The sequence below is a fragment of the Polypterus senegalus genome, chromosome 12, assembly GCF_016835505.1.
Source record: "Polypterus senegalus isolate Bchr_013 chromosome 12, ASM1683550v1, whole genome shotgun sequence".
NCBI classification, from domain to species: Eukaryota; Metazoa; Chordata; class Cladistia; order Polypteriformes; family Polypteridae; genus Polypterus; species Polypterus senegalus.
In genome coordinates this window covers 48464493-48488292 of record NC_053165.1, presented here as the reverse complement: position 1 = coordinate 48488292, position 23800 = coordinate 48464493, and the positions used below count along the sequence as shown (strand labels likewise).

Genomic DNA, 23800 nt, shown 5'->3' with positions numbered 1-23800 from the left:
GGTAAGGTCTGGAGACCTTGGAGGCAATAGATGATGAGTAAGATCGTGTTGTCCGCCTCTTCCAATCCATCGTCCTAGAATGGTGTCGTTCAGGTAACGCCAGATCTTGTGGTGTTGTCGCCATTTTACTATAAACAAGAAACATCACTTGGTGGCATTCACGGGTACTTTTAGGTGGGCTTTTAAACTTTGAACTTTCCTCTATCCAGTGATGTGCGGGATGTATTTCTGTCTTATACAATTTTTTTTAATACATTTTTTAAATCTGCTCTTTCATTTTGAATAGCCCGGTATATTAAACAGGGTAACCTATTTGGTACCCCAACCATATTTTGCAGTATGGTTGTTTCTTTCAAGTTACGCTACACCAGAAATGTATATTTAGAAGGTTAGAAAGACACCTTTTATTGTCCAGAAGTGAGAAAGTAGGCAGCGAGAACATTTTTTTTGCCCCCACTAGACATAAAGCTGGGTTTGATCAAAAACTTTGTAAAGGCAATGAAGAGAGATGGAGAAGGATTCAAAAACTTATGGCAGAAGTTTCCTCACATTAGCCAGGCAAAAATAAGTCAAGGTATCTACATTGGACCTCAAATTTTGCCAGATTTTCAAGGATGCCAACTTCACCTCCAAGTCATGTCACGCTGATAAAAGAGTTTGGGAGGCAGTTGAAAGTTTGTACCACCATTTTCTTGTAAATACAAAGGTGGAAAAGTACATGGAACAAGTTGAGGAGCTTCTCTCTTCCTACCTTGTACTTGTCTTTAGAAAATCCATTTTGTACACTCTCATTTGGAGATGGTGGAGTGGTGCCAACACGATGGAGAGATGTTACAGTGGAGAGTGGAGTCTACATCTGTTGGTCATTCAACCATGAAACAAAACTACTAAGAGACTACTTCTTGTAAGTAATAATTATATGTAAAATAATTATATGTGTAATTTATAATTTTTTCAAGTCTAAATATTTTTTTTCATTTTAAACCTTCATCTCTGAAAAATGTGTTCAATTATGTTACCAGATTTGGATTTATTACCCTCAAATCTATAAAGTCCACTTAAATGTTTTGATGAGAGTGAAAATAAAACCTGACCAGTGTAATCAAAGTGCTAGGGAGTGGCAACATGTTGCATGTTGATTGGCACGTGTATGTAAGAATTTCACTGTACTCAGTACATGTGACAATAATCACCCTATAAACCTTTTATTATTACTACCACTACTACTATAATAAAGTAGGCAGTAACATAATTAATCTCATTACATGCTGGAATCTAATTAGAGGAAGTCAGAGTGAGAGGGCAGGAATGATGGCAGAAGGGCGAGTGGCAGGACTTTCCCTCACTGCTTTCCTCACTGACCCATCTGTAATTTGTTTGACCAAAGTTCCCATATTTCAAGTGTCATTTCTTTTCCTTCCTAGAGTGTGATTGACATCAAATCTTTCTGGAGTCTATGAGCAAATCTGTCAGAGGATTCCCTGTTGGTAGCCTGCTCAGCATACTTGCACTTGAGCTCGAGGCCTTCAAAACAAACTGTTTCTCCTCATGAAACCCATTAGGTGTTCAGAAAAACTAAAGAGGAAGAGGGTTAAGGTTTGAAGCTGAGTCACTTGAGACTTCCAGCACTCTCCTTAGTGCATATTAATCTTAGTATGTTTGCTAAAGTTTTGTTTTTTTTTAATCCAGCCTCAAAAAATTCCATTAATCCTCACCCTAGAGATGGTACAGCTAACTTTGTTTCCTCTTTATTCCTAGATTCCTAGATGTCGGTCCCATCTTGGGATTACTGACAGCTGGATGTAGTTCCTCTCTGATGGAATCTCGTTGGCCTCAGGCAAGTTAAAAGTAAAACATTTTTAGCAGTCTAAGCTTGCCGTCGGAGGATAACAATATTGTGACAAGTGACCGGCATTATCAAGTTCAGTATATAATTTAGAAAGCGACAGGAGGCAGAGCTGTTTTTGCAGATATATATGTATATGTATGTATGTTTATTTATATATATATATATATATATATATATATATATATATATATATATATATATATATATATATATATGGTATACAGCATGCGCATGTATGTTCTTATTTCATATTTACAGTTGTGCTTGAAAGTTTGTGAACCCTTTAGAATTTTCTATATTTCTGCATAAATATGACCGAAAACATCATCAGATTTTCACTCACGTCCTGAAAGTAGATAAAGAGAATCCAGTTAAACAAATGAGACAAAAATGCAGAAATTATGCAGAAATATAGAAAATTCTAAAGGGTTCACAAACTTTCAAGCACAACTGTATTTTTGAGTATATACAGTTCTTTTGTGCTTGTGAGGTTTTTCTCAAGGTTCCTCCTATATGGTTAAGATTAAGCATACATATATGTGATTTATTTTTCTAAATTTTCATATCTACACATAGGTTTAGCTTACATTTATAGTCGTATATAAAACTGTTTAAGGTTGTACTAGAATAAGCATACACTGTAAAGATCTTTTTTTTTTTAAGCTCTGAGACAAGGCTTTTTGGAAATGTGGACATTCAAAGGTAAACTGCAAAATGAGATAAAGATGAATGTCAGGCATACAATTCTTTTATAGGTTAGAATATTCTGGTAAAATAGGGAAGCATGGAAAATGACCACCTAAGTCAATTGTTATTTACTGGATACTCTTTGCAGTATTTTCTTCCCGCATTTCTAGCAAAATGCTTAAAGCTGGCAAAATGAACACATTTATGAGAATTCTGCAAGCCGTGAAGATGCAAGGCAGGGTCAGCAAGGTATATTACTAGACGTTTACTGTACATATTGCAGTTTTTTTGGTTTAAGTGAAAGTTTTCCCAGATACATGGCTTTTTCAGATCACTAAGCATCAGACCGGTGAGCTCTTCAAAGACCTACTGTATGTAGTGCTGATTGTAAACTGTTTTGTGCCTCAGGCCAAGCTTATTTGTGTGCCAACTGACTGTTTGGTAGCTAACCTGAGCATCTGGGCCCCCCCCCAACCTTATGATCTACGCCCTAGGGAAATGCCTAATTCACCTTAATGGTGGCACGGGCACTGACTGTATGGTACCTGAAAACACTAAAATGTAATGAAATGCTTTCTGTAATTTATAATTTTAAACAAAATTGTGTCCCAAATGAATTTTTCCATTGAAAACCTGAAGTTACTTTCTCAAGAAAACAACACTTCTTCCATATATGAAATAAGGAAAAAATAATGAAGTTTCAAATTATAAGAACATTCTGAATGCAGTAATATATTGAAAAATATTTGCCTGGTCATTTAAAACTGAATACAAATAACCTTTTATCATGTATTGTCAGAGGGGAATACCATGCATGCAATTAAAGAAGTAAACAGAACTTTTGAAGCATAGCATGTCACAGCCAGTGTTTTTTTTTTCACCGGGTTTGTATTTATTTTTTGATTTACAGTTGTTTTTGCTGTTTTACACATATTTTAAAGTAAATTGTAATATGTTTGTTTAAAATGTGCTACCTCTTTAAATATTTGTCTATTCCTTTTACTTTGTGGGTGGAGCTGCAGGAGGCGGGGCCACTCTGACATTATTGCTGCTGGGTGCCTTTATATTCAGGTCAGAAAGAAGGATCAAGCAGTGGATCATTGAGTTTGTAAGGAATTGTCAGTGAGTATTGCTTTTTTTTTTTTAATTCGATTGTTTCTTGCCTTTGGATCTTGTTTCTGGACTGTGGATAAGATTTATTCATTTTGGACTGCCTTTTATGCAAATCCTTTTTTTTTTTTTTGTTCTTTTTTTAATTGTTATATTTTTGTTTATAAATTCTCAATTTATAAAGATTTCAGTATGGATAGTCTTTACAAGCCAGAGTTTTGCAGTGTCCTCTCCCTTATAATACATTTTGATATATATTGAGAGTTTGATTGCATTCTGAACTTTTATAGCCAAAGCATGCAGCTAATATTTGGGTACTGGCTGTGTAGGAGTGAAGCTACATTACGACAGGCCGGTGAAGGTCCTGGCCTTGCTTTGTGGTTCATTTGGGAGACCTCACGCCCCCTTTTGCCGTGTCTGAAATTCACAAAACTATGTGCTTTAGACCAAGAACCAAAACCAAACATTTTTAACATTTTTAAAAAACTAGACTTTCCAAAAATTACAGAAGAACAAGATGTTCTGAATGTGCCATTAACAACCAGATTAATTTATGAAAGTTCTTAACCTTATGGCAAAAAATAAATCTCCAGGCCTACATAGTTTAGCTGATAAGTTTTATAAACATTTTGTTATATCAGTAATAATGATAGTACAGTTTACCAGAATGACTGCCATAAAACCTAAGTCTAGAATACTCCCACAGTTAAACCATTGCTTTTGAAGCCCAATTCCAACCACACTCTCAGTTATCGGCCTACACCACTTCCTTACACAGATGTCAAATTAATGAGGGAGTATTAGACAGCTCAATCAATACAGTCTTTCCATTTAGTGTGATTTATCAAAAACACATGTGTATGTCATTGGTGCAGACTATTTAGTGCCACTTTTCCAAATACATGAACACAGTTATTATAAAATTATTATCAAGAAAAGCTTGTGACATAGTAATTTGAAAACTTTCAGTCAAGTGTTAAAGAAATTGGTTTTGAAGTATTCTTCATTAAATGAGTCACATCACAAAGCTTCACACTACACCGAGGCTACAAGCAAGGATGGCCATTTTCACCTTTTCATTGACCTTTTTATTGAACTTCCTGTTATATAGGAATATGGGGAAACAAATATTATAAGGAAATCCACATTTCTAGAACACAGAATAAAATCATCTTGTACACATGTGATGTACTATATTACATTTACAAAACTCATCCAATTGCCTCCAAAATTATTAATGTTTTTATTAACTGTCTGTTATTTCCAATGGACTAAATCTTTAAGTCTATTAATATACAGTACAAGATTCATAATGGAGGTGGAATAACGCACTCCAAAAATACTCTTCACCTTCTCCGGTGGCAACATTTAAAATACAGTAATCAACATGTCCCCAAAGCTGTCTGACTACTTTCAATTACATTTTGATCTGCTTCTAAAAATAAAGACAATGACCTACTTCACAGGATGAATCTACTCCTTTCCTTAACTGGCAGAATTATAATGTCATTATGTATATATATATATATATATATATATATATATATATATATATATATATATATATATATATATATTACTGTTATTATTTACATAATAAACAAAGGATACATGTTTTCAGTCTTATTTTAATAATCTGTATTTTGTCTTTCTTGTCTCTAATGCCTTTTTTGTTTTGATTTCTACCAAATGACTAATCTACTGTGTTCATCAAAGTATGAACATAGGCTGGGCCACTCAAGGTCAATTAGAGACTGGTCCTAATGCCACTTCAGTGTTGTCCTGACTGTATGCTTCAGGTCATTTTCTTGCTGAAAGGTGAACTGTCACCCTACTCTGAGGTCAAGGGCCTATCTGTTTTGGCTGCATTCATCCATTCCTCAATTCAGACCATTTTCCTTGTCACTGCTTCTGAGAAGCATCCCCTTAGCATGATATCGCCAACAGCATGCTTCACAGTAGGGACTGCATTATGCAGGTGATGAGCGGTATCTGGGGCCTTATGTATAAAGCTGTGCATAGAATTCACACTAAAATATGGTGTACGGACAAAATTGGATATGTGCGTATGCACAAAAAAATTCAGATGCATAAAACTGTGCATAAGCAAAGTTCCATACACTTTCCCTAAATCCCAAATCCCAATCAATATGAATTTTAATGCACATGCATATACCTATAGCCTCATAACGACTCCTCTCTGAATATCACATATTTGAATATGCAAATCAATATAAATAGCCCCTTCTGTTCAGTGTTTTGTTAAAAAAACAATGACAAAAGCATTTGAAAAAAAAAAGAATTTCAGAGAATGTGAAGTGGAGGTCCTGCTCAGTGAAGCAGACGCAAGGAAAAACGTACTAGTTGGTGGCTTAAGCAGTGGTATAAGCGACAAAAAGAAGTTGATGGAGTGGCACTCAAAAGTTCAAGTTTACAAAGTCGCACAGTATCTATATATATAATTCACTAAGGGCACACAAGACACTGAGCGCAAGCAAGACACTGAGGGCACGCAAGACAGTGAGCTCAAGCAAGACACAGCCCCACCCGCCAACTCTAAGACCATGGGATATGCTCGACAGAGCTCCACCCTCCAACTCTAACCCTCCTACCACGTCATGGGATACGCACGACACAGCCACGCACGCCAACTGTAACCGTCCTCCCGAGTCCAGCGTCGCTCTCAAGGCACGCAACAACTCACCAAACACAGCCTTAGTCGCTTTCGTCTGTGCAAAAGTCCACATGCACCTCTGAACCATGTTGACTTTACACCGCACGCAAGACAGAGAGCCACGATCACCAACTCACAGAGCCCCGTCCGCCAACTCTAAGATCATGGGATACACACGCATTTAGTGTATACATGGATATAAATAATTGCATGTAAACGATTCGCCAAAATCTGTTGTATGTAAACGATACTGTTTAAAACGTTATTGTTTTTTCATAAGAAAACCCGGTTTCCACATCTACTGTATTAGTTTAAATGGCATTTTTACCACTCGCAATAGGGCGGACGCGCTGACTTATCGTGTCGACTGGGCAACACAGTGAATGCGGCGTCTATCTATATATGTCTATGTTTTCAGTAGCCTGCTACAGGAAGGTATTCTCTCAACCATTGGCATTGGTTTCGCTCCTTGCTATTTTCGTTATACTGCGACGGTGGTTTTCTAAGCCTTTGTTATACTGAATTCCTTTCTCACCGTTTTCCATTCCTATTCTTACACTGCCGTATGCTACGGCGGGCTTCGGCTAGTCTGAAATAAAAAGAAGTGGTTAGATGTCAAAGTTGATGTGAAAAGGCAAGTCACAGTCCACTGTCTACTGTTTGAGATAATATTACAAAAGCTAACCGCTGTGCCGACGACGAGACATCAAGTGTGGCTGTACCCAGCACATCTTCAGGTGCCGGCTACACACACATCTCTACCTCAGAAACTGCTGGGTGTGCTGATGGACGCTGTTCTGGAGTCTCAGAATGTAATAGTGAATGCTGTCAGAGATGAGGCCATGGAACTAAGGAATATAAGGGCTGTACTATGTGATATTGATAATGAATTGGCTGAAAAAAATTGCTACATCTGATTACCTGATTTTACATTCTGCTAATTACATTCAAACAAAGTTGTACTGCTGTCCGATTTGGCTGATCATTTGGTGGGTCAGGGTCAGGTTCATTATACTGTATCTCTTCAGGCATTGACAAGCTACAATTGTGTGCCACATTCTGCAGCACACTAAATGCTGACACAATGTGACAAAGGTTCTGTGCACTATAGAGGAGGACATTAATAGAGTGCAAATGCTTTCTATTTACATAAGCAAATTAATTCTTTGAAAACACCTTTATAGTGTAGCATTTGCAGCGAGTACCACAGTGGATACATTTTCTGCTCTTTGAGGTGACTCACTATCTTTAAAAGGACTGTTTGCCTTTTGCCACACTAGTTGGAAAAAGCACCTGTGACTGTGCAGAGTTACCGTTTTTATAGGGTCTCCCACTATATATGATGTAATGCCAGCTCATTCTTTTGGTGATTCATCCCTGGCTGATGTAACTTGCTCAGCACCTTTGCAATAGCAATGTGTGTGCAGCTGACCACTCTGATTATATTTGGAAAACCAGACATTGCTGCAAATTATGCTTTGATGTTTTCCAGTTCAACCACAGTGTAAGGAAATCTTATATATCTAGACGACAAGCAGATAATAACATCCCATACAGCTGGCATGGCACAACTCAATGATGACTGAGAAATACCTGATTGATCGGCAAGTTCACGTTGAAAAGCTCATGTGGCTAAAAACCTAAGAGTGGACTGAAATTGCAAAGGAACTGGTAGATCACAATTCCTCAAAGTCTGCCTTTGTAAAGATAGCGCCAGTTTAGCACACAGCTCCAAGAGGACAGCTCTTGGAAATCAAAATCAGCTTTGAAGTCAGTCATCATCATCTCTTCTCTAATTCTTCAATTTGCGATGCTTTCTAATAACGCTAAAGCTGCTGTGTTAGTTGGAATAGTTTGGCCATTCTGAGCACTATTATATTGTTACAGAATAATTACAATCAAGTGAATTAAATCTGTAAATGATATGCAGTTAATTTCAGTGTATTTGATAAAGTCGTCATCATGGATGCTAATCTATAAAAGAAAGAGACACCACAGTGAAACAGTAGCACTACATTAACACTAGGTTCTGTCCATTTCCAAAACCGAGCAGCAAAGTGTGTACGCACAGTGTGAGGCTGCCGTGAAAATGTGCGAGGCTTTACACCAAGTTTAGTTTTTATACATCTTGAAGTGAGTGTGGAAACTTGTGTATTCAAATTCTTTTGTGTGTATGCACTGTTTATACATGAGACCCCTGGTCTTTGTTAGACATAGTGCTTGCAGTTCTGCCTAAAGAACTCAATTTTTGTCTCACCAGACCTGACAATTTTTTTCCTCAAACACTCAAAAGTCCAAGCAGGGTGTCATATGCCTTTTAGTCAAGAGTAGCATCTATCTACCCATTATGTCTTAAACACCTGATCAGTGTAATGCTGCTGAGATGGTTGTCCTTCAGACAGGCTCTCCCATCTCAGCAGAGGACTTCTGAAGGTCTGGTAGAGTGACAGTAGGGTTCTCGGTCACCTTCCTGACCAAGCCCTTCTTGCCTAGTTACTCAGTTTGGCTGGATGGCAAACTCCTGGAGGAGTACTGGTGGTTCCAAACTTCTCTTTCGCAATTAGTGAGGCAACGATGCTCCTGGGAACACTGAAAGCTTTATAAATGATTTTAACCCATTGCCCTGATTTTTACCTCACAACAATTTGATTGTGGAGGTTTACAGAGAGTTATTTGGACTTCATTGCTCATTTTTTGTTCTGACATGCAGTATGAATTGGGGTCCTTGTATACATTTATAGGTGTTTGTCTTTCTAAACGAAGTCCAATTATTTCAGTTTGCCAAAGGTGGACTCTAATTAAGTTCTAGACAATTCTCAAGAATAATTAAAGAAAATGGGATGCAGCAGACCATAATTTGGAGATTTCAGTTTTTGATCTATACTAATAAAAGGCACAGCCCTCGCTGACTGACTGACTCACTCACTCGTCACTAATTCTCCAACTTCCTGTGTAGGTAGAAGGCTGAAATTTGGCAGGCTCATTCCTTACAGCTTACTTACAAAAGTTAAGCAGGTTCTATTTCGAAATTCTATGCGTAATGGTCATAACGGTCGACAACGTCCGCCATGTTGAACTTTCTTATTTATGGCCCCATCTTCACGAAATTTGGTAGGCGGCTTCCCAGCGCTAACCGAAACTGATGTATGTACTTATTTCGGTTGTATGATGCCACTCTCGGCCGCCATATTGAACTTTCCAACTGTCTTTGATACTTATGGGCCCATCTTCAAGAAATTAGGTACACGGGTTCCCAGCGCTAACTGAATCCTACTTACGTACATATATACGTCCATAGCCTGCAGCTCGGTCACCGTGTGAGGCAGCGTTGGGTCCCCCATCCCAATGCCTCCCACGTTGTTGGCTGCCTGCCTATATAAGGCCGTTCGTCACTCCGGTCTCTTCATTCCCTTCCTTGCTTCGCCACAGGATTCACGTCTCCCTGCTGATAACTACAGCCTTTTTATTTAATCCACGGCTTCTCCGCTATTTTATTGTTCATTTATTACGTTTATAGTTATTGTGTAGTTATTTTAGACTTACTTTACATTGTTCACGTACCCATTTCCTTTATCGTTCCAACCATACCCCTATTAACATGTCTATCGAGGTGATCACCATCAATCAAAGAACTGTCACTTACCGAGTGGTTTCCATGCCCAGAGATGCCGCCTGCCTTTTCCATTCTCTGTGTTACATATTGCACGGCCATATCAGGCTCACTCTTGATATCCGGAGGAACATTGTGTCTTATGTATTGAATGACTGTGACAGGTTCAAGGTGTGGACTGATGACGTTACAGGAGATAATTATACTACACAGGAGCACTAGAAGAGTGAAATGCTTAAGCCCTTCACCTATGGTTCTGCATGTGAATTGATGGCTGCCGCTGAATTGTTCGGTTGTCGCTTTCAAGTGTACCGAAATGGCCAAATATTTTACATCTTTGGAGAACCGCCAATGCCTCTTAAACATCTTAGATTCACAGGTGACGATTTCAGTAATGGACACTTTGATGTTTATGAATGTTTAAACTCTCAAAAGCTGGATGTAAAGTTATCAATGAAACAAGTTGTATGCTTACAATGCTTGACAGATGGCGAATGTCTCTTCAACACAAGTCCTACAAATACTGTCGTAATTGAAACAAACCATGAAACTCAAACCGATTATAACAGCAGCAATCCAAGCTGTGAGATTTGAAAGTAAGCTCAGCGCACAGCTTGGTCATATTACAACCAGAAGGCTGAACTGACAATGTGGTATACAAAGAGATCCTTAACAAATAATTATTGGTATATTTTCCCTCAGTTTAAAAAGGTTTAATTTTCTTCTTAATAAAAATTTTAAGGTAGTACTTCACCGCTGTGAAGCGCGGGTATTTTGCTAGTCTTTAATAAACCTGAAAATCTTTCTGAAAACATGTTATCTCTTTGTAATTATGGGTTATTAAGTGTAGATTAATGGGCAAAAATGGCAAATGTATCTATTTAAAATTAAATCTACAATACAATAAAGTGTGCAAAAAGTGAAAGGCACTTAATCCTAATTTATTTTATTAAATTATTTTGCATGAAACTAGGGGGCTTCACTCCCTGCTCACTTTGCTTGCCAACCCCACCGGCCTGCACTACGTGCCAGCCACTTTGTGTCTCTGCTGCTTGCGTATGTGGATTTCAATTTCACCAAACAACAAATTATTTAATTCTCGCGGATATGACTCTTCATTGGGAAGAAACACTACGTTTCTCTGATGGCAACATGAATTAAACGATTTACAAGTCTCCGACTTAAAGTTTAAATCTGAACAATATATTCAATCTCTTTTCGCTGTTCTGTTATTTCACAGAGTAATAATTTCCATTTGTTTACATTAATGCAATCTTTACTTTCCTTTTTTTGAGACTTTCAAATTTTAGTACTTTCATTATCTCTAACCTGCTCTGCATGAGTATCATGCCAACATTTTTTGAATTCTTTACGACCTTCTACTTTGTCATCTACTCTTTGTATTTTATTTCCAGCCCCAGGTGTGGTTAAATCTCTTGGCACAAAGTCTAGTCTCGCAGGACATGAAAGTATCTCTCTGAAAAAGTCATGTCTAGTCCCGAGATTTTTTTTATTATAATAGAGAGATTAGTTTTAAAGGTTGAGGAAAAAAGTAAGATATTTCATTCAATTGTAATAATATTTTACTAACATTTTACCAGACATACCAGTGTGGAAGCTCAGCCCCGGACACAGACAGGCACACACCGATGGTTCCAAAAACACACACGTTTATTTATATAAAGTCCTCACAACACACGGTGCCCATGCACCAATCACCCCCTTCTCAGGCCCTCCAATAGTCCTTCACCTTCTCCACTCTTCTCCACCCAGCTCTATCCTCTTCCTCCCAACTGCAGCTTTCGACTAGAGGGAGGCGGCCCCTTTTATTCTCACCCGGATGTGCTCCAGGTGCTTCCGATGGACCTCCTGCTTTTGTTTGGGCGAAAATGTTTACTTTCGAAGATCTGTCATCTAGGATGTCAAGAATGAAGAAATGGGTATTGATTATATGAAGGTATGTTTTCCTTCTTTGCTAAGTATTGTCACTTTGTTTAAATTACTTAAAAATAAAGAAGCAATGTCTGAGAATTATAAACAAATAACAAAATAATGAACAAAGAATGAGAACATATGAATAAACATCTAAGACAGAAAAATTAACATTTGTGAATCTCGTGGAGGAAAAGCTTCTGAGTACTGGGTACTGAGGACACTTCCTGATGTGTCCTCATTATTCCTTCCGCCAGCACCTCCAGGTGTGGCAGAAGCGCTAACGTCCGAGGCTCCACAATCGTCTGGGCGCCCACTGGCAGTGGCCACGGGCCCTTACAGGGTTGAGCTTCCATGCTCAAACCCCGTGGGCCCCAAACCGGGCAGGACGGCTGCCCTCTCATGGTCCGTCCAGGTGTCACGAATGGGCACAGCCCCCAGCCAACCACCACACCAGAAAGGAAATATGGAGGTCTCTCAGCAAGATTTGCTTACTATAGACGCTAGAAACTCCATTCATGGAGAGTCACTGAGCCAGTAGGTTTTCTAAATCAGAAGCTAATTCTTTCATTTAACACAACCTTTCATTCAGATGGCTTCTCTTCACTTTTTGTCAGCAATGTCAGAAGTTATTACCATTAGTTTTTTTTTTCCTCCACGAGATTCACAAATGTTAATTTTTCTGTCATAGATGTTTATTCATATGTCCTCATTCTTTGTTCATTATTTTGAGTTATTTGTTTATAATTCTCGGACATTGCTTCTTTATTTTTAAGTAATTTAAACAATGTGACAATACTTAGCAAAGAAGAAAAACATACTTTCATATAATCCATACCCATTTCTTCATTCTTGACATCCTAGATGGCAGATCTTCAAAAGTAAACATTTTCACCCAAACAAAATTTCTTCCAGACTTCATCATCCTCCACTTTTGGCATCATTACATTTTGGTCTAAAGCCTGTGCTTGCCAGTGTGCTCTGTGCTTGACAACACTCTGCCTTACTGTAGAGAAATTGGCAACCTGAATTTGCTGCCACTTAAGACTAGGGGAATATCCATCAGGAGCAGGCTCGCAAATGGAAAGCGACATATTCACAGTTTGCCTTTTCTGGAATTTCTTTGGGTCAATCTGAGCCACAATAACATCTGGGCACTTTGCAGCATCCTGGGGATTCCTGGAAGGTATACTGGGATCAAAGTCCTCCACGTTGTAGTCTTCCACAGGCAAAAGCCGGGGCATCAGGTCCTCTACATCGAACTTCATGCCTGCTAGGAAAGTACACGTCTAAATGTGTGCGCAAATCACAAACAGGGAATCGTCGGCGTCATTCATGAACAAGATCTCAATCAAATAAATGTTAAACGTGCTGCATGACGTAAAATTGACGTTTGGTATTGCGCATTTAACAGCACTTAACGTTTCGTTGCTAATGAAATGCAGTGGTTTTCCAAAGACCCGTGCAACTGCGAATCGGCACAGAATGAAGGTTACGCTCCTTAAATTGGTCTGCAGTGTTTTCCACGTTAATTATGGCCCTACCAACTTTCATAGAGTTTTGAAAATGGGCTTCTGTCTGACCATTCTTGTCGTATGACCTAACTGTCTATGGTCAGTATAAGTGCAAGTAATAATTTAATTAAAATTAAAATGACCAGCTTAATCTCACTTGTACTTTTGTCTAGGGTTGACACCAGAACAGTAGTTACTTTCAGTGACTCTCTCAATGTTTTAAAGGTTTATCTCTGTTTGCACAAACTCACTGCTGCTTTTCTACATTTCACCATCAAAATGAAGGTGGTTTTCTATACCTCAGACTGTTTCCGAATCTGTGACCCTCTGCCAAGGTGAAAGGCCTTATTTGGCCACCTATGTCCTCTAAACCGCATTCTAGACATTCCAAAATGGAAGCTATGGAGCAATTGTAAGGTAAACTAATGTAAAACAATGAAACAATTTGAAGTTATATCAGAGAACTGTGCATGCTGAACAGAGCAGAAAATAAGGCATTCATTTTTGAAAGTCAAAGTTTTCTCAAAAGTCAAAGACAGGACTTTTTGAAGGTGCAGACTGTAGAAGCATGAGGAAGCCAATCACAAGTTGTTGTTTAGTCTTGGAAGGCATCCAGAGGACACAAGCCAGACTGCTCATTAGGAATGGACACCCAGCATCGGCTAATATGTTGAGGGACTGGCTTTGTATGGGCTCTATGGAATGTGAGTGACATACCTGTAGGTGCTTATTGTTTCATTTACATGCCGAAAGCAAGAGCTGCCTCCCTCCCTCCCATCTCTGTCCCACATTATTGTACCTCCAGTGTATTAATCTAATGCCGGAAACGCAGAGAAGCCTCTGACTCCTGCAGAAAAGGGCACACTACAGGGATGCTTGGAAAAGAGTGCCAATGGCTTACTGGCATACAAAAGGCACACAGGTTTTTTAAAATTTGTGATTACAAATGGCAAAATCAGCACATGTGGAAGAAAAAATATATATCTCTTTATAAAATTCCTTGAGTTACAAAGCCCTATATAATGTTTGGGAAACATTTGTCCTTGATTTACTCCTCTGTGCCACAGCTTAAAATTATAAGTCAACAAATTCAGACATGATTAAACTATGCATTACAGATTCATTTAAGGGTATTTGCACACATTTCAGTCCCATCATGTAGAAATTACAACACTTTTATACACGGTCCACCCATGAAAATATAAAATTTGGGACAATTGGCGTCACAGGTTTGTGATTCCTCAGGTGTGTTTCATCGCTTCAGTAGTGCAGGCCTAAGATACCCTGGCTTGTTTCTACCCTTCAGAATCTGTAGTTGCCATTTTTCTGCATAAGGGCAACAGCTGTGCCAATGAAAATCAAAGAAGCCATTATGAGTCTGAAAATCAAGACTATAACCATTTGAGACATCAGATGAGCTCAGTAGTTGGAAAGGGGACTGGTAGGCCAAGAAAGACCACTGATGACAGAAGAATCCTCACTATGGTAAATAAAAATGCCTGTCTGACAGATCAGAAACAGTCCTCAGGATTCAGATGTGTGTGTCGAAGACGACTTCCTGAACTGAAATACAGAGGCCACACTGCATGATGCAAAACACTGGTTAGCATGATGATGGATCAAAGTACTGATGATGGATGAGACAAAGATGAAACTGCATCAGAGTGATAGCAAGAGGAAAGTGTGGAGACCAAAGGGAACTGTCCAAGACCCAAAGCAGACCACCTCATTTGTTATACTTGGTAGTGGGAGTGTTATAGCTTGGGCATAGATGGCTGCCACAGGTCCTGGCAAACTTTACTTCATCGATGACGCAACCTCTGATGGCAGTGGCACAATAAATTCTGAGTTGTGCAGAAACATCTGATCTGCTCAAGTTCCAGTAAATATCTCCAAACTCATTGGACAACGCTTCATCCTACAACAAGATAATGATCCAAACATGCTAAAGCAACATAAGAGTTTTTCAAAGCTAAAAAAATTGAAAATTTGTGAATGGCCAAGCCAGTCACCTGATTTAAATCCGACTGAGCATGCCTTCCATATACTGAAGAGAAAACTTAAGGGGATAAGCCCCCGAAATAAGCAGGAACTAAAGGCTTAGCAGAGCATCACTAGAGAAGATCCTCAGCACTTGGTGATGTTTATGAATCGCAGAGTTCAAGCAGTCATTGCATGCAAGGAATATGCGACAAAGTACTAAATGTGACTGCTCTAACATACCCTCTATTGTTGCATTCCATCATTACGGTGCCCTGAAATTGAGGGACCACGCAGAAAAAAGTGTTATCATTTCTACATGGTGGGACTGAAATTTACGCAAATACCCTTAAATGAAGGTCTGCAATGTGCACTTTATTCATGCCTGAAAGGTTTGATTTGTAATTTTAAACTGTGGAGCAGAGGGCAAAATCAAGGAAAAAATTTATTTTTGTTCCAGACATTATGGAGGACACTGTATGCCATGTCTACTGTGTTGTTGCAGAGGAGGCACACACTGTTAAATGAGGAGCTCATTATTACAGAAAAGCCTCAGAGTTGAAGCACTGTTTCTCTGGATCAAGAAAGGATACTTAGGAAATGCTGTGAAGATTCCCCAGATATATATGTGATGCAATGTGCACCAGGCATGGCCTACTAGTAGAAGATCTATAGGTATACCCAAAAAAAACACAGGGGACGTTATAAATCACTGGCAGCTTCAGCCGGCATCAAACCCCCCAACCATTTTCAGTTGTACCCTTAATATACTGTGAACGATCAGACTCGACACAGATAGACACAGACTCAGAATGTCTCACTACACACACGTTTATTTCCTTCTTCTTGCCCACACACAGTACACAAACCCCACAATGCTCTGACCCTTTTTCTATTCCTTCCTTCTCTTCTCTTCTGCCGCCTCCACTCCTCTCTCGCAAGCTCTGTCTTCTTTCTCCCGACTCCGACTCCCCGAATGGAGTGAGGTGGCCTCTTTTACACTGCACCTGGAAGTGCTCCAGGTGCTTTCCAATCAAATTCTGGAAACGCTTCCGGGTGTGGCAGAAGTGTTTCCAGGGAATCCAACTCCTCTTCTGGCAGCACTTCTGAGTGTGGCGGAAGTGCTTCAGACCCTGGCGGTGGCCATGGACCTCAACAGGGTTGAGCTTCTAATCTCCAAGCCCGTGGCCCAGATGCAACCCTGGAGGGCTGCCCTCTTGTGTCCCAGGGGAAGTACTGCTGTTGATATGTCCACTCCCCTGGATCTCTCCTCAGAACGGGTAAGGACCTCGGTCGTCTATCACAATAAATAATCTTAGTGTGTCATGGCACACACCCATGACTATCAATGGCGTAGTGTGACATTCCCAATACGGGTCTGATTTTGTCAAAAGTATGCAAGAGTTGACAAAACTGTTACATTGAACTACAGTGCATACTATGCTGCTGCAAGAAAAGAAGGTAATCAGGTGATCAGGACAATGCAAACAGAAGAGATGCACGCCTGTACAGTGTGTCTTGTTAGCTGGACCACAACTGAATAAAAAAAATGAAAAACATGGGCCAAGACTGCAGCCTAACTCACCATTCCTGGAAACACTTATAGAGACAATGACATTGTGGCTGCACAGTAATTGGCTGTTAAAATGACGCAAGCTACTGATACTTCAGAAATGTGAAACTGTGCAGAAATATCATGAGTCTTATAATCCATCATCCCCTGCAATTTCGAATTGTAACTGGATATCCTCAAGTGGATGAGATCTAACAACTGCAAGTGTGACATGGTGTCTGCTTTGAGGTAGCTTTGTGTGTTGCGCCTGGAAATTTACCAAAAGGAACGAGGAGACTGCAGCTAAGGATAGGGTGGCAGGGTCTGTTCACCACTGTCAGTACAAGCAAACACAAGAGAAGTAAAGCATACATTGTCTGCCAGCACATCATCCTGTCTCTAAAACTGTATCCTGAAAAATATGTCTGTGCCTTTACCATAAAGGAAAACCAACCTTCATGCTCACTTCACTTGTCATAAAGCCTTAAATATTAACATAAAACTAAATCAATTCAGCTTCACCTAAGCTTTCTCAGTTTACATCACATCTTCATCTGATTCTTAGGGAAAGTCTCTTTAGATGTCCTCCATCTTTATTTGAAAACCTGTTGAATCTTCTAATCCTTCTAATCCTCTTCTAATCCTCTTCCATTCCTTTGTTATGTCATTTTCATTCCCTCTTCTAGGATTGTGATTCTTGTGTGGTAGTGGTGGTGGTGGGGTTACGTGAGGGGCTTTGGTGTCTCAATAATCCTTGAAATAATGCTGTTTGGAGGTTGTGATGATGCGGGTTGGCTCCGTGCTTCCTTATCCATTTTGGGAGCCTCTTTAACCCGACACTGTCAAAATGAAGAGCAAATGAGAACACCACAGAGATAGGGGCCTCAGTTCAGTCCATAAGTGACCCACATCATAGTCTCAATTAAATCAAAGAGAACTCTGCATGGACCATGTATGTCACAACTCATTCCTTGAGCCAGCCTCAGGACTGGTGATCACTGGCATATTCTGACTGGGCTCAGACTGAATAGGTATCATGGAATTGTTGTCCAGAAAGTGAAGGATGAGATTCAGGTGCAATTCCAGTCAGGCAAAAGTGGGAAAGATCTCGGCCTATGGAGACCAACAGTGCATTCTCCTTAAGGTATTCATTCCTGTTAGTCAATGAACACAGGAATTACTGAGATTTGACTCAAATTTTGGTAGAAAATGCGCTTTCGTTCTTAATGTGAGGTGTAGCATGGTTTCACAGTTCTGGGCTGATATATTCAACAGTTCAAGATTGTAGCAGTGCTGCTGGGTGAAGAAGCTCCAACTCCCAGCAGTCCCTGCAGTTGTTCTGATTGGTAGTCTGCTGAGGGTGCAGGGGCTGCTGGGGACAAGGAGGCAGGCACAAGATTTAAAAGGAGGCCAGTTCTACGGAGAAAAAATAGAAGTCTTTGGTTGTTTCGTGTCTGGGGTTGCCTGTCTGCCTGCCTTCCCGTTTACTACCAGTGGATGCTTGTTTTGTCCTGGATCGTCTCCTGTTTTGAGTGTATGGACTGTCTGCTGTCTTCCTGCTGCGTGAGGACTGTCTGAGGATTTGTTGTCATCCTGCTAAGAAAGGAGCGCTCCTGATCCCATTCACACATCATCATCTCATCAGGAAATCCTAGTAGGACCGACCTTTACATTCACATACAGCATGCTGCTCTCTGGATTATCTACCTCCATCATTTCATTTCATCAGATGCCATTTTTCATGGACTTTACCATGTGTGGTTTTTGTTAGTTGTTTGTTATTATTGAATTTGTGTTTATTGTACATCGCCGTAAAGGGAACCTGGCTGGGATCATTTTAGTTTGTGTAGTTATATTTCGTTAATTATTGTTTAATACATTCTTCAATTTCCGTTTTGCTTTTTTGTCTCTGTGAGGGAGTGTGTGTGTGAGTCAGGCTAAGGCTGGGTGTGTTCCTTGGGATCCCCACCGAAAAAATAAATAAATCATCGTCATATCGATGGTGTGACTCTCAGCTGAGTTTTTAGCCCACTACAAGCTATTAGTAAAGTGAAATATTTATTATTAATGGTACAAGCTCTAAAACAATGAGTTACCATGCAAATTGTCGCTGTTCATTAACTCTTTTAGGGCTGATGTTGACTTTTGTCAAAATTCAGGGATAGAGGATGGTAATCAGCTGTAAATTTCAACAAAACTCGCCCTTACATTTTAGTTCGACTCTTTTTGGTTGAAGGAAAGTTCCATAGCTTTGTTGATTTGACCTCGATTCCCTGCGCGTACGTGAGAAGTGAAGAGCAAACATCTGGTGAGACTAAAGCATATGTGCAAAGCAAAATACTCCATGGACGTTTTACGTATGATTGCTGAATCACACTCATACTTTTTGGAGTCAGAGTTTGATGCAAGTGATCTGGAGATATATATTGAAAATGAAAGCGAGGTACCAGCATCAGCCTATTTGTCCCCAGCTGATCGTGGCGCTGAACACATAGATGATATGCTTACCACAGCGTTCGCCTAGGAGGACCACCACTTGTGATGACAAGAGGTACAAACCAGATTGCCACCGTCGCCCACCTGTTGTGTGAAGACAGAGAGGTAGCCAACACGCCATGCATTCCTGCTGGCCATGAAGCCACCCCTGTGCAGCCACTGCTGCCAGAGATGCCGAACAGGCACCAACAGCAGCCACAGAACGTAGCAACAGACGTTTTATGTTGATTTATGTGTGAAAGTTTTTTAGAAAAAATATTCAGCCCTCAAAGAGTAAACATTGCTTCAGCACACACATGCTGTCTCACTTTTGAAGTGAACAGAGTGTTCAGCTCTTCTACTATACGTTCCAACGGTCTCCTTAGTTTTCCGTTGAAGTACATAATGTCCCCGGTGCAAGCCATGCCATTAAATCTGGTTAGAGATGGAGGAAGCAAGGGATGAGAATCTATCCTTATGTCACTGTGGGCTGCAAAAAACACCCATATTCTCAAAAAAAAAATTCTGTTTGAATGTACCTGTTCTATCAAGAAAAGCGATGGCTGTCTGCACAACCCCCTACTAATTTGGTTAAGAGTCCCTATTCTAGAAAAAATTGATTCTTATAATGAAAACAGGTGTTGATTTTTGGCACATCTGTATAGCAAAGGCAGAATGTCAATATTATGAAACATTATAAAGTGTCACGCACATAAGCAACTGACAGTAACTCCACTTAGAATTACTTAACTTGTCAATAAGACCGTCAGTAATAGAAAGGAACACTTGTTGGTCGAACTTGACTTTGGGGCGCTCCAGCTCCCCAAATCGGACACAGACAGGTGCAGACACAAGTCCAGTACAACACACTGCTTTGATTTTGTTTGGGAAGCGTTTCCCACCAGCTAGCCCATTAAAACACATATACATGTAGCACACAGCGATGCCTTCTTTCTTCTTCTTTCCTCTCGCTCCCTCTGTGTCTGTCCGCCTCCACTCCTCCTCCAGCAAGCTTTGTCACCTTCCTCTTGACTCTGGCTCCTTTTATGCGATCCCCAGGTGTCCTGTAGGACTGATCTAGAAGCACTTCTGGGTAAGGTGGGAGCCTGAAAAAAGTAGGGGAACGGTGTGCCTGAAGTACCTCCCAGTGGCACCCCAGAAGCCAGCAGGACTGAGCCACCAAACTCCAACTCCAACATGAAGCCCTGAGGGAATCCGTGGTGCTGTAGTGATCAGAGGGAGTTAATACCCTGATAATACCCTGAACACGCTTTCTCCCCTGGTCCTTCATAAACAGGCATCCCGGCTGGGTAAGGGTGTCAGCTGTCTGCCACAAAGCTGCAGTAAACTAGTGTCCATCATCTGCCTCACCTGTCGGTCCGTGTACTTTTTGGTATTTGAAATTTCATTTTAGAAGCAAAAACGAAAAAACGAAAATGAAAGGAATTTTCAGATTTTGATTTTTGATTAAAGAATAAAATGAGAGAAAATAAGATATTTTGTAATTCTGTGATAACAAATAACAGTCATAAAGTTAAAATTACACACACTTTTCTGGATTTATTTGTGATTCAAATAATGAAAGTGTAATAGCTCAAAAACAACAAATCAGACCCATTTTCGATGTCTGAAACCGTTAGTACTTCTTCTTCTGCATGATTTTTGACGACACGTGCGAACCTCCCAACGTCCTCCTCACAAGACATCGACCGACGGCCTTGAAGTTACACTGGCATCAGCAGAGGATGGACCATCACGTTGTTTTTCAGAACAGTAAAAGAGTGACACTCTGGGACGAGGACATGACTGCAGAAAAACGGAGTCGCATCTTTCCAGTAAAATACAAACTTTGCTTCATTGATGTAGCAGTTGTTTTATGAACATTATTGTTATTACTTACTGTGAAACAGCGAACATTTAGTGTTTTCATTTACTAACACTAAGTCTGGCAATTTTTATAGTGCTAGCATTTTGAATGTGTGCAAATGTGTGAATGGTTCCTCATTTACAAATGTAACACATGTTAAGAAAACTTTCTGTAAATCATGTCGTTCTACTAACGTGTTACACTCCTGCGCACTGTTAATACTCGAAACGTTTACTAGCTATAGTAGCCGGTAAAAGTCAATGAGCAACCATTCAAAATGCTAGCACTCTAAAAATTGCCAGACTTACTGTTAGTAAATGAAATCACCAAATGTTGGCTGTTTCACAGTAAGTAACAACAATAATGTTCATATAAGAGCTGTTACATCAATGAAGCAAAGTTTGCAAAGCTTGTATTTTTACCTGAAAGATGCGACTCAGTGTCCTCGTCCTGGAGTGTCACTCTTTTACTGTTCTGAAAAACAACGTAACGGTCCATCCTCTGCTGATGCCATGCAGTGTAACTTCAAGGCTGTTGATCGATGTCTTGTGAGGAATACGTTGGGAGGTTCGCACGTGTCTTCAAAAATCGCGCAGAAGAAGAAGTACCTCCGTTTTCAGACAACGAAAATGCGTTGGTTTTGTTGTTTTTGAGCTATAACACTTTCATTATTTGAATCACAAATAAATCCAGAAAAGTAGGTGTAATTTTAAGTTTATGACTGCTATTTGTTACCACAGAATTACAAAATACCTTATTTTCCCTCATTTTATTCTTTAATCAAAAATCTAAATCTGAAAATTCCTTTCATTTTCGTTTTTTCATGTTTGCTTCTAAAATGAAATTATAAATACCAAAAAGTGCACGGACCTGATGCCATGCAGTGTAACTTCAAGGCCGTTGATCGATGTGTTGTGAGGAAGACGTTGGGAGGTTCACACGTGTCATCAAAAATCGCGCAGAAGAAGTACTTCCGGTTTCAGACAAAGAAAATGTGTCTGTTTTGTTGATTTGGAGCTATTACACTTTCATTATTTGAATCACAAATAAATCCAGAAAAGCATGTGCAATTTTAAGTTTTTTGACTGCCATTGCCACAGAATTACAAAATACCTTATTTTCCCTCATTTTATCCTTTAATCAAAATCTGAAAATTCCTTTCATTTTTGTTTTTTCGTGTTTGCTTCTAAAATGAAATTTCAAATACCAAAAAGTACACGGACCCCGGTCAATTAAAATTATTTTGATTTGTTCTGAATAGTTTTCCATGCCTGATTTAAGGAATTTTTATTGTATTTTTAAATATTTTCCTCTTTTTTGTTATGTATTTTTACAATGTGTTTTGGCTTTAGTGACACTGTTGTGACAGCGGATGATGAGTTGATTTTATTTTATCTAACAAAATGGCTGTGGTACTTTTACATTAGAAGAACAAAAATGAAGTCTTTTGTGTAGAACTTTTGGTGTTAATTCATTGCTTCCAAAATTATGATTCCTAAACATTGCTTAGATTTAAGACACATTTGAAATCAGGTCTCTGGAGCTGTGAGACAGCACCACACCACCATGCACCTCAAAAGCAATATTTTAATACAGAGGAATGTAATGATGTTTTAAGAAGGGGAATATATTTTATGTGCACTGAACATGTATTTAATGATTCTTCTTTCCATGGAGTCTTTCAAATCACAAGTGCATAGGACAGTTGCTTCCATATTTGTCCAAATGCAGATTCCACCAGGATCATAAAGAAAAACACTAAGCAAAATGAACTGGCAAGGTTACGGTTAGCAGTGCAACCCCTCAGCAAGCAGGCAATGCTCATACTGCCTAGAACATGTTGGAGTCCATAATGAAAATGCAAAAAGCAAATACAAGGTCTGCAGTCGAGGACTGGACTAAGCCCAGGTGCTGTGAGGCGGCACTGCTATGGGCTGCTCCATCATGCTGCCCTGAAGAGGATTTACTCCTTTAATTATAAGGATTACACTCAAATTATTTTGGACCAATATGGTTTTAATCTGTTTAAGATCTCCTGTCTGGTTTGTGTTCAAAGCCAGGGGGACTGGTCAGTGTTTCACGGATCATGATGACACTGCCAGCTTTTAACACACCACCACATTTTAACATTGTCTTTCCCTATTTAGCCACCATCATTATACAGTACACAGCTTGCATGTGATCTTCAGATTAAAATACATGATGCAACAATGCTTCATGCCCAGTGAAGATCTATACCTGTCTGTGGTGACCTGAGCAATGGCACCATTACACAGTTTCAGACTCCGGGCACCTGGAACCATAACCGAAGGACCAGGGGATGGGAAAATTGAGACACAGACAAATGCTGAATGTTTAAAAAAAAAGACAGAATGCTGATTTATTCCAGATGTGCCAATAACTACAGTAAGGTCTTACAAATATATACACAGTTCAATACATGAGCATTAGCAAAAACAAGAAATGTAAGTGCAGGTGCACTTATAAAATAGTTACAGTGACTCCAAAGCAAAAAGCGAGAAAATCCAACATACAGTAAATCTATACAAA

The 23800-nt window shown here is 39.6% G+C and overlaps 2 protein-coding genes across 3 annotated transcripts in view; both read right to left on the bottom strand.

Moving 5' to 3' along the window:
• The window catches only part of cpne9 (copine family member IX), a 672011-nt gene that overhangs the window by 342497 nt on the left and 305714 nt on the right, over positions 1 to 23800 (bottom strand). The window lies entirely within an intron of this gene.
• LOC120540171 (gem-associated protein 2-like) lies at positions 12558 to 13130 on the bottom strand. The gene is given in 1 exon segment (XM_039770719.1): positions 12558 to 13130. A coding segment is annotated over 1 exon segment (573 nt).